Source organism: Oncorhynchus gorbuscha, unplaced genomic scaffold, assembly GCF_021184085.1.
Source record: "Oncorhynchus gorbuscha isolate QuinsamMale2020 ecotype Even-year unplaced genomic scaffold, OgorEven_v1.0 Un_scaffold_159:::fragment_2:::debris, whole genome shotgun sequence".
NCBI classification, from domain to species: Eukaryota; Metazoa; Chordata; class Actinopteri; order Salmoniformes; family Salmonidae; genus Oncorhynchus; species Oncorhynchus gorbuscha.
Genome location: NW_025744816.1, coordinates 76,586 through 89,333, shown reverse-complemented (window position 1 = coordinate 89,333; position 12,748 = coordinate 76,586). Strand labels below are relative to the sequence as shown.

The following is a 12,748-nucleotide window of genomic DNA, read 5'->3' as shown; positions in this document are numbered from 1 at the left end:
ATCCATGTAATATAGCCTACCTACACCATCACAATAAATCCATGTAATATAGTCTACCTACACCATCACAATAAATCCATGTAATATAGCCTACCTACACCATCACAATAAATCCATGTAATATAGTCTACACCATCACAATAAATCCATGTAATATAGTCTACACCATCACAATAAATCCATGTAATATAGACTACACCATCACAATAAATCCATGTAATATAGTCTACCTACACCATCACAATAAATCCATGTAATATAGTCTACACCATCACAATAAATCCATATAATATAGTCTACACCATCACGATAAATCCATGTAATATAGTCTACACCATCACAATAAATCCATGTAATATAGTCTACCTACACCATCACAATAAATCCATATAATATAGTCTACCTACACCATCACAATACATCCATGTAATATAGTCTACACCATCACAATAAATCCATGTAATATAGTCTACACCATCACGATAAATCCATGTAATATAGTCTACCTACACCATCACAATAAATCCATGTAATATAGTCTACCTACACCATCACAATAAATCCATGTAATATAGTCTACACCATCACAATAAATCCATGTAATATAGCCTACACCATCACAATAAATCCATGTAATATAGCCTACACCATCACAATAAATCCATGTAATATAGTCTACCTACACCATCACAATAAATCCATGTAATATAGTCTACACCATCACAATAAATCCATGAAATATAGTCTACCTACACCATCACAATAAATCTATGTAATATAGTCTACACCATCACAATAAATCCATGTAATATAGTCTACACCATCACAATAAATCCATGTAATATAGTCTACACCATCACAATAAATCCATGTAATATAGTCTACCTACACCATCACAATAAATCCATGTAATATAGTCTACACCTTCACAATAAATCCATGTAATATAGTGTACCTACACCATCACAATAAATCCATGTAATATAGCCTACACCATCACAATAAATCCATGTAATATAGTCTACCTACACCATCACAATAAATCCATATAATATAGTCTACCTACACCATCACAATAAACCCATGTAATATAGTCTACACCATCACAATAAATCCATGTAATATAGTCTACACCATCACAATAAATCCATGTAATATAGTCTACACCATCACAATAAATCCATGTAATATAGACTACACCATCACAATAAATCCATGTAATATAGTCTACCTACACCATCACAATAAATCCATGTAATATAGTCTACACCATCACAATAAATCCATATAATATAGTCTACACCATCACGATAAATCCATGTAATATAGTCTACACCATCACAATAAATCCATGTAATATAGTCTACACCATCACAATAAATCCATGTAATATAGTCTACCTACACCATCACAATAAATCCATGTAATATAGTCTACCTACACCATCACAATAAATCCATGTAATATAGTCTACCTACAGCATCACAATAAATCCATGTAATATAGTCTACACCATCACAATAAATCCATATAATATAGTCTACCTACACCATCACAATAAATCCATGTAATATAGTCTACCTACACCATCACAATAAATCCATGTAATATAGTCTACCTACACCATCACAATAAATACATGTAATATAGTCTACCTACACCATCACAATAAATACATGTAATATAGTCTACACCATCACAATAAATCCATGTAATATAGTCTACACCATCACAATAAATCCATGTAATATAGTCTACACCATCACAATAAATCCATGTAATATAGCCTCCACCATCATAATAAATCCATGTAATATAGTCTACACCATCACAATAAATCCATGTAATATAGTCTACACCATCACAATAAATCCATGTAATATAGTCTACACCATCACAATAAATCCATGTAATATAGTCTACCTACACCATCACAATAAATCCATGTAATATAGTCTACCTACACCATCACAATAAATACATGTAATATAGTCTACCTACACCATCACAATAAATCCATGTAATATAGTCTACACCATCACAATAAATCCTTGTAATATAGTCTACACCATCACAATAAATCCATGTAATATAGTCTACACCATCACAATAAATCCATGTAATATAGTCTACCTACACCATCACAATAAATCCATGTAATATATTCTACCTACACCATCACAATAAATCCATGTAATATAGTCTACACCTTCACAATAAATCCATGTAATATATTCTACCTACACCATCACAATAAATCCATGTAATATAGTCTACACCTTCACAATAAATCCATGTAATATAGTCTACCTACACCATCACAATAAATCCATGTCTACCTACACCATCACAATAAATCCATGTAATATAGTCTACCTACACCATCACAATAAATCCATGTAATATAGTCTACCTACACCATCACAATAAATCCATTTAATATAGTCTACACCATCACAATAAATCCATGTAATATAGTCTACCTACACCATCACAATAAATCCATGTAATATAGTCTACCTACACCATCACAATAAATCCATGTAATATAGTCTACCTACACCATCACAATAAATCCATGTAATATAGTCTACACCATCACAATAAATCCATGTAATATAGTCTACACCATCACAATAAATCCATGTAATATAGTCTACCTACACCATCACAATAAATCCATGTAATATAGTCTACCTACACCATCACAATAAATCCATGTAATATAGTCTACCTACACCATCACAATAAATCCATGTAATATAGTCTACACCATCACAATAAATCCATGTAATATAGTCTACACCATCACAATAAATCCATGTAATATAGTCTACCTACACCATCACAATAAATCCATGTAATATAGTCTACCTACACCATCACAATAAATCCATGTAATATAGTCTACCTACACCTTCACAATAAATCCATGTAATATAGTCTACACCATCACAATAAATCCATGTAATATAGTCTACACCTTCACAATAAATCCATGTAATATAGTCTACACCATCACAATAAATCCATTTTTTATTTTAGACGGGTCTAAAGAAACATGATATGAAGAAAATGTAGTCTATTTCAGAAGAACATAATAACAAACTCTGAGTTGTCCTTTCACAATCCGTTCTCGTTGTCCGTTTCATTCTCCTAAAACTCGGGTTCTCAGCCTATCCGTTTCGGTACACAGTGGAGGTAATGGTGGAGGTAATGGTGGAGGTTCTCAGCCAAACCGTTTTGGTACACAGTGGAGGTAATGGTGGAGGTAATGGTGGAGGTAATCAGACAGCTCACAACGAGTAATTACCCAGATAATTCTCTCTCTCTCTCTCTTCTCACACGCTCCATAACACACGTTTCCTCCTCGGTCCCTGTTTGTACAACCCACTTCCTCTTGTATTCCCCAAGCACTCCATGGCTTAATGGTCCACAGCCTCGTTGGGGCAGGAAGTCCATATAAGGCTCAGGGGTGGAGCCAGCGGGCTACAAGATTACGCCCTTCAATCCTCACTCCCTTCACCTCTCACCTCTCACCTCTCACCTCTCACCCCTCACCTCTCACCTCTCACCTCTCACCCCTCACCTCTCACCTCTCACCTCTCACCCCTCACCTCTCACCCCTCACCTCTCACCTCTCACCTCTCACCTCTCACCTCTCACCCCTCACCTCTCACCCCTCACCTCTCACCCCTCACCTCTCACCCCTCACCTCTCACCCACCCCTCACCTCTCACCCCTCACCCCTCACCTCTCACCTCTCCCTGCCGTCTGCCACAACATCTTCTCCAAACGATTTGAGGGATGTGGATATTCTGTGTTGAGCGGTTAACAAAGAAATAGATACTTCTAAATGAGTTAACTCATCAAATCAAATGTATTTATAAAGCCCTTCTTACATCAGCTGATGTCTCAAAGTGCTGTACAGAAACCCAGCCTAAAACCCCAAACAGCAAGCAATGCAGGTGTAGAAGCACTGTGGCTAGTTAAAACTCCCTAGAAAGGCCAAAACTTAGGAAGAAACCTAGAGAGGAACCAGGCTATGTGGGGTGGCCAGTCCTCTTCTGGCTGTGCCGGGTGGAGATTATAACAGAACATGGCCAAGATGTTCAAATGTTCATAAATGACCAGCAGGGTCAAATAATAATAATCACAGTGGTTGTAGAGGGTGCAACAGATCAGCACCTCAGGAGTAAATGTCAGTTGGCTTTTCATAGCCGATCATTCAGAGTATCTCTACCGCTCCTGCTGTCTCTAGAGAGTTGAAAAACAGCAGGTCTGGGACAAGGTAGCACGTCCGGTGAACAGGTCAGGGTTCCATAGCCGCAGGCAGAACAGTTGAAACTGGAGCAGCAGCACGGCCAGGTGGACTGGGGACAGCAAGGAGTCATCATGCCAGGTAGTCCTGAGGCATGGTCTTAGGGCTCAAGTCCCCCGAGAGAGAGAAAGAAAGAGACAAAGAGAGAAGTAGAGAGAGTATGCTTAAATTCACACAGGACACTGGATAAGACAGGAGAAATACTCCAGATATAACAGACTAACCCCAGCCCCCTGACACATAAACTCCTGCAGAATAATTACTGGAGGCTGAGACAGGAGGGGTCAGGAGACACTGTGGCTCCATCCGATGATTTCCCCGGACAGGGCCAAACAGGCGGGATATAACTCCACTCACTTTGCCAAGGCACAGCCCCCACACCACGAGAGGGATATCTTCAACCACCAACTCTCCCAGTGGAAAGAGGGGAACCGGCCAGGCAGAGACAGCAAGGGCGGTTCGTTGCTCCAGAGCCTTTCCGTTCACCTTGCCATTCCTGGGCCAGAATACACTCAATCACTCAGGACTTACTGAAGAGATGAGTCTTCAGTAAAGACTTAAAGGTTGAGACCGAGTTTGCATCTCTCACATGAATAGGCAGACCGTTCCATAAAAATGGAGCTCTATAAGAGAAACCCCTATACCCGGAGTGCTGCGCTGTGTCCTTCTCCCTGTGCTACGCAATCACCTCTCACTCACATGGCTCTCCATCACGTGATCGGGTCTTTCTCACAGGCTACAAGTGAAGACGGACACATCGGGGACTCAACTGCGCTGTGTCCTTCTCCCTGTGCTACGCAATCACCTCTCACTCACATGGCTCTCCATCATGTGATCGGGTCTTTCTCACAGGCTACAAGTGAAGACGGACACATCGGGGACTCAACTGCGCGTGTCCTTATCCAATTCCGAGGTGCATATTAAAGATATTGGAAGAACTGTCCACATTTACTTTGTCAGCCAACAAGATGAGTAGTCCTAAGGAACAGCAAAAGCACTAGCCTACGTCAATCTACTATCCCACATAGTACAAATGTCAGCCTATTATATTATGTGTGAGAAATAAATATTCCAAACATAGTCTGGGACAGTTGTGGGATGCGAAACATCACAAATTTATATTCGAGCACCACGTTTAGCTTAAAATGTTGATAAACTATTAGTCTATTTCTTCACATTATAAGGGCAGCAATGCACACGTGGTTAGTAGGCTATAAGCGGGAATGTTCCATTACCGTAAAACACCATTATCAAAGGTGCATTTTTATGGTGAAAATTATCTTCCCCAAACTTGAAACTCACCTGTACACCTCAGGTACACCTGTACACCTGTACACCTCAGGTACACCTGTACACCTGTACACCTCAGGTACACCTGTACACCTGTACACCTCAGGTACACCCCTTGTAAAGCTGATCAATGTGCTTAATTTGTTATTTGGCCACTTTAGTTGTGATACGAACCTTATTAAAAACATATAGGCCTATGGGCTAGGCTACATGAGCTGTGCAACTATGATTAGAGAAAGTCGCAAAAGAAAAGCCATTGTTTCTTGCCTTACACTTTTTTTCAAATCAAATCAAATCACTGGGCATCATTCACAAGGGATAGGCTAATATTGTCACCTTGATTTAGAATGGGCCATTATCATGCACCTGTCTAGAAACAGGGAGTGTGGGGGGGGGGTACATGTCATCTACGCACTTAAATAGCAAATGGACGAGGCTTTTCCCTTGGTTTATTTTCATGCCAGCCAGGTAGGCTTTACTCCTGTTGAAAAGAGAAGCAATGTGCTTCATATTAGGAACGTTGAGAAATAAATATAGTAAGGCTATAGAAAGCTGATGGGATCCTCCTCTTTTTAATAGAGGCCATCAAATTCTGTTTTCTCTTGCAATTGCATAGCCTATAGAAGAACTGTAGAACTGCAGAAAATGTGCAACATATTCTCTCTGCACCATGACAGAATGTGTATAACTGAATTAAATAAACTTTAAACAAACATTTTTGTTTGGGGGGGTACCATCAAATCTCGCTTAGGGCTTAACCGGCCTTCTATCAATCTACCTAACAATCTCCAACTGACGTTAAGCTGTCCAACTGAAGTTAAGCTGTCCAACTGAAGTTAAGCTGTCCAACTGAAGTTAAGCTGTCCAACTGAAGTTATGGTTTCCAAATGACGTTAAGCTGTCCAACTGAAGTTATGGTTTCCAAATGACTTTAAGCTGTCCAACTGAAGTTAAGCTGTCCAACTGATGTTAAGCTGTCCAACTGACGTTAAGCTGTCCAACTGAAGTTAAGCTGTCCAACTGAAGTTAAGCTGTCCAACTGACGTTAAGCTGTCCAACTGAAGTTAAGCTGTCCAACTGAAGTTAAGCTGTCCAAATGACGTTAAGCTGTCCAAATGACGTTAAGCTGTCCAAATGACGTTAAGCTGTCCAACTGATGTTAAGCTGTCCAACTATACATTTTTTTTTTTGCATGTCCAACTGTTAAGCTGTCCAACTGAAGTTAAGCTGTCCAACTGACGTTAAGCTGTCCAACTGACGTTAAGCTGTCCAACTGAAGTTAAGCTGTCCAACTGACGTTAAGCTGTCCAAATGACGTTAAGCTGTCCAACTGACGTTAAGCTGTCCAACTGAAGTTAAGCTGTCCAACTGACGTTAAGCTGTCCAGATGACGTTAAGCTGTCCAAATGACGTTAAGCTGTCCAAATGACGTTAAGCTGTCCAAATGACGTTAAGCTGTTCAAATGACGTTAAGCTGTTCAAATGAAGTTATGGTTTCCAAATGACGTTAAGCTGTTCAAATGACGTTAAGCTGTTCAAATGAAGTTATGGTTTCCAAATTATGTTAAGCTGTTCAAATGACGTTAAGCTGTTCAAATGAAGTTATGGTTTCCAAATTATGTTAAGCTGTTCAAATGACGTTCAAATCCCTCTTATGTTCCCCCTCTGATCTCTCCCTCTTCCCCCTCTCTCTTTATGTCTCTCTTATCCCCCTCTCTCTTTCTCTCTCCCTCTTCCCCCTCTCTCTTTATCCCCCTCTCTCTCCAAATGACTTCCCCTCTCCTTTAATGTCTCTTTTATCTTCCCCGTTTTTTATCCCCCTTTTCCCCCTCTCTCATCCCCCTGTCCTTAACTCTCTTCTTCCCCTCTCTCTTTATCCCCCTCTCTCTCTCTCCCTCTTCCCCCTCTCTCTTTCTCTCTCCATCTTATCCCCTCTCTCTTTATCCCCCCCTCTCTCTTCTCTCTTCCCCCTCTCTCTTTATCCCCTCTCTCTTTATCTCTCCCTCCCCCTCTCTCTCTCTTCCCCTCTCTCTCTTTATCCCCCTCTCTTCTTTCTCTCTCCCTCTTCCCCTCTCTCTTTTTCCCCCTCTCTCTCTCCCTCTTCCCCCTCTCTCTTTATCCCCCTCTCTCTCTCTCCCTCTTCCCCCTCTCTCTCTTTTCTCTCTTTCTCTCCCTCTTCCCCTCTCTCTTTATCCCCCTCTCTCTTTTCTCTCTCCCTCTTCCCCCTCTCTCTTTATCCCCCTCTCTCTTTCTCTCTCCTTCCCCCTCTCCCCCCTCTCTCTTTCTCCCCTTCCCCCTCTCTCTTTTATCCCCCTCTCTCTTTCTCTCTCCCTCTTCCCCCTCTCTCTTTATCCCCCTCTCTCTCTCTCCTTTCTCTCTCCCTCTTCCCTCCTCTTCCCTCTCTTTTTATCCCCCTCTCTCTTTCTCTCTCCCTCTTCCCCCTCTCTCTTTATCCCCCCTCTCTCTTTCTCTCTCCCTCTTGCCCCTCTCTGTTTCTGCTTCACCTACCGTAGAAGTGGAAGCCGAAGGGACCAGCCCTGCAGCACATGGTCAGTGGTCTGTGTCTGGACAGTCAGCCTCCGGCTGGCCCTCCAACAATCACTCAATGTCGCTCCCAGCTGGCCAGTCAGGTCTGGGAGCCACAACTCATCACCTGATTATCTGAACCCTGGTGGATGGGGAGAGGAGGAGGAGGAGGAGGGAGGAGGAAGAGATACACTGGTGGCTGGGGAGAGGAGGAGGAGGAGGTTAGGAGGGAGGAGGGAGGAGGAGGAACACTGGTGGCTGGGGAGAGGAGGAGGAGGAGGAAGAGATACACTGGTGGCTGGGGAGAGGAGGAGGAGGAGGTTAGGAGGGAGGAGAAGGTTAGGAGGGAGGAGGAGGAACACTGGTGGCTGGGGAGAGGAGGAGGAGGGAGGAGGAAGAGATACACTGGTGGCTGGGGAGAGGAGGAGGAGGAGGGAGGAGGAGGAACACTGGTGGCTGGAGAGAGGAGGTGGAGGAGGAACACTGGTGGCTGGAGAGAGGAGGTGGAGGAGGAACACTGGTGGCTGGAGAGAGGAGGTGGAGGAGGAACACTGGTGGCTGGTCAGAGGAGGAGGAGGAGGAACACTGGTGGCTGGTCAGAGGAGGAGGAGGAGGAACACTGGTGGCTGGTCAGAGGAGGAGGAGGAGGAGGAGGAGAGGAGAAGAATGTGACAAACAACTATGTTGATGTTTACCAGATGTTTCTGTCCTGAGTGTCAGACTGACAAGAGCCCCACCACGGAGTCTGAGATTAACCAACTGACCCTGTTAGAGGTCTCACCTGTTCAGTATCAGAGGTCAGAGGTCGTACCTGTACAGTATCAGAGGTCAGAGGTCGTACCTGTACAGTATCAGAGGTCTGGGCCCATATTCATTAAGAGTCTCGGAGTATGAAAGAGCAGGAGCGCTGATCTAGGATCAGTTTAGCCTCTTAGATCATAATGAATGAGATGATATGGACAGATCCTAGATCAGAATGAATGAGATGACATAGACGTGGGGGGGGGACCTGAATACGGGGCCCAGGTCAAACCCGTACACTATCAGAGGTCAGAGGTCGTACCTGTACAGCACAGGAGATTGGTTGGTGGCACTTTAATTGGGGAGAACGAGCTTGCGGTAATAACTGGAGCGGAATGAACGGAATGGAATCACCCACGTGGTTTCCATGGTTTCCATGGTTTCCATGGTTTCCAGATGTTTCGCAGCCATTCCTTCTGCTCTGTCATGGCTCTTCTTACTCCTCTCAGCAGCCTCCCGTGCTGGACAGTACCTCCATCCTCTAAGATGGCGTGATTTCTCCTGCTGTAGGATATCTAAGCTTTTCACTCAAATCTCAACTTTATATTTTTTCTGTCAACGAATCCTTGACAACAAATTGCTAAAGTAGGAATGATGATATTTTTTTATTTTTCCTCTTAGATGAAAAAGGTGTGGATATTGTATAACAATGCACCTGAATACACCTACTGCTAACACTCTGACCCCAAGTCAGTTCTGGATGTGTCTTGTTGCGTCGGTCTGGGACAGATATGCAGATCGTAGACCACGGAAGTCCAACGCCAACTGATTTCAACAGAGTTTATTTGACTTAATAGCTGTTTGTTTAAGTGCCATGCAAAGCATTTTCAGGAACATTATTTATTGTTTTGCATGGTCAAGCCCCATGGTCAAGCCCCATGGTCAAGCCCCATGGTCAAGCCCCATGGTCAAGCCCCATGGTCAAGCCCCATGGTCAAGCCCCATGGTCAAGCCCCATGGTCAAGCCCCATGGAATGTTATGTTTTTTTTTAAATGTAAATATTCTAAGCTAAAATGTGCTTGTATTTTGTGTAAAGTTAAAGTAGCATCTATATGTTGTTTGAGAAATAAATCATGATGCCACTATGGTGTGTTGTCTGTTCTTCGTGTATTACCATAGCCTGGGTACCAGTCTGTGCCTTCATGCCACTTCTTGTCCTGACAAGGGCACAAACAGACTGGTACCCAGGCTAGCATAATCACTTGACAAATGCTGCAATGCATTTTCACCCAAATGGTCAGTGATGGAAAAAAGTACTCAATTTAATACCTGAATAAAAGTAAAGATCCCTTAATAGAAAATGACTCAAGTAAAAATGAAAGTCACCCAGTAAAATACCACTTGAGTAAAAGTCAAAAAGTATTTGGTTTTAAATAACCTTTAAGTAACAAAAGTACAGTGGGGCAAAAAAAGTATTTAGTCAGCCACCAATTGTGCAAGTTCTCCAACTTAAAGTAGTGCACTATATAGGGAATAGGGTACCATTTAAAGTAGTGCACTATATAGGGAATAGGGTACCATTTAAAGTAGTGCACTATACAGGGAATAGGGTACCATTTAAAGTAGTGCACTATATAGGGAATAGGGTACCATTTAAAGTAGTGCACTATACAGGGAATAGGGTACCATTTAAAGTAGTGCTCTATATAGGGAATAGGGTACCATTTAAAGTAGTGCACTATATAGGGAATAGGGTACCATTTAAAGTAGTGCACTATATAGGGAATAGGGTACCATTTAAAGTAGTGCACTATACAGGGAATAGGGTACCATTTAAAGTAGTGCTCTATATAGGGAATAGGTTACCATTTAAAGTAGTGCACTATATAGGGAATAGGGTACCATTTAAAGTAGTGCACTATATAGGGAATAGGGTACCATTTAAAGTAGTGCACTATATAGGGAATAGGGTACCATTTGTTAGGCATTAATAAATTTACTTCATGTCAGAGATACTATATGTGTCCAAGAGAGGAGCATTGACTGTGAAGTCTTTCAGACCGTGAGAACCTGTCGACTGTAGCACAACCTGACACCACTAGAGGGCAGGCTAACCACATGGCCTGTGTCTGAGGTGGGTTGGTCCCGTGTAATGCTGCAGCGTTCGGCACACGTCTACATTTAGAATCTGACCTAGTTGACCTTTTGACATGACCTCTCTCTCTCTCTCTTTTACTGTCATCCTCTCTCTCTCTCTTACTGTCTCTTACTGTCATCCTCTCTCTCTCTTACTGTCATCCTCTCTGTCATTTACTGTCATCCCCTCTCTCTCTCTTACTGTCTCTTTCTGTCATCCTCTCTCTCGTTTACTGTCATCCTCTCTCTCTCTCGTTTACTGTCATCCCCTCTCTCTCTCTCTCTCTCTCTCTTTTTTACTGTCATCCTCTCTCTCTCTCTTACTGTCACCCTCTCTCTCTCTCGTTTACTGTCATCCCCTCTCTCTCTCTCTCTTTTACTGTCATCCTCCCTCTCTCTCTTACTGTCATCCTCTCTCTCTCTCGTTTACTGTCATCCTCTCTCTCTCTCTTACTGTCATCCTCTCTCTCTCTCTCTCTCTCTCGTTTACTGTCATCCCCCTCTCTCTCTCTCTCTCTCGTTTACTGTCATCCCCTCTCTCTCTCTCTCTCTCTCTCTCTCTCTCTCTCTCTCTCTCTCTCTCTCTCTCTCTCTCTCTCTCTCTCTCTTTTTTACTGTCATCCCCTCTCTCTCTCTCTCTCTCTCTCTCTCTCTCTCTCTCTCTCTCTCTCTCTCTCTCTCTCTCTCTCTCTCTCTTTTACTGTCATCCTCTCTCTCTCTCTTACTGTCATCCTCTCTCCCTCTCGTTTACTGTCATCCCCTCTCTCTCTCTCTCTCTCTCTCTCTCTCTCTCTCTCTCTCTCTCTCTCTCTTTTACTGTCATCCTCTCTCTTTCTCTTACTGTCATCCTCTCTCTCTATCAGTTCAATAAAGTCAGATCAAGACAGTAAATGTATATCATTAAAAGTCTAGAAGGGCTACCCTCTACTTCCTCAAACCTGTGTCATGGAGGAGGAAGTGACCATTCTCTGGCCTCAACAGAATCCCTACATGCTGCTACACACCACAGGAGTCTGGTGGCCCCTTGAATTGGGAGAAGCCGGGCTCGTGGTAATGACTGGGGTGGAATCAGTGGAATGGGATCTAATACGTGGTTTCCATGGTTTCCATGTGGTTGATGCCATTCCATTCGCTCCGTTCCGGCCGTTACCATGAGCCCGTCCTTCAGCAGAGTACCTCTGTTTGTGTAGAGTGTGTAGCAGCCTTAGCAGCCATTGGTTGAACAAGCTGAGCAACAACGAGAGGTCCGGCCCCTGTGGAGAGCCTGGTCAATAGGTTGAGAGGTAGAAACACGTCCAAGATGGAAGACGGTTATTAGTTGACATCATTCACTGCTTTGTTTCACTGACAGTTTGGAAAAGTACTGGTGGTAATCAGAAATCTTCTTTCCTGAGCCAGACAGGATGGCGTTGTTGTTGTTTGTGTACGTGCACACCAGGAAGAGTGTGTTTGTTTTCTGCAAGTATGAAGACAGGTAGACGGGTAGACAGGTTCACAGATTGACAGGTAGACAGGTAGACAGGTAGACAGGTAGGCAGGTAGACAGTTAGACAGGTAGACAGTTAGACAGGTAGACAGTTAGACAGGTAGACAGTTAGACAGGTTCACAGATTGACAGGTAGACAGTTTAGACAGGTTCACAGATTGACAGGCAGACAGGTTGGCAGGTAGACAGGTAGGCAGGTAGACAGGTTCACAGATTGACAGGCAGACAGGTTGGCAGGTAGACAGGT

The 12,748-nt window shown here is 43.0% G+C and overlaps 1 protein-coding gene across 1 annotated transcript in view; it reads left to right on the top strand.

Annotated features, from left to right (window-relative positions):
• LOC124017110 (polypeptide N-acetylgalactosaminyltransferase 16-like) overlaps positions 1-8,339 on the top strand; it is a 39,589-nt gene extending 31,250 nt beyond the window's left edge. The window contains exon 5 of the mRNA XM_046332500.1: positions 8,125-8,339. Within this exon, the coding sequence (XP_046188456.1) occupies positions 8,125-8,268 (144 nt within the window). The 3' untranslated portion in view covers positions 8,269-8,339. The remainder of the gene's footprint in view (positions 1-8,124) is intronic.
• Positions 8,340-12,748: the final 4,409 nt, after the last annotated feature.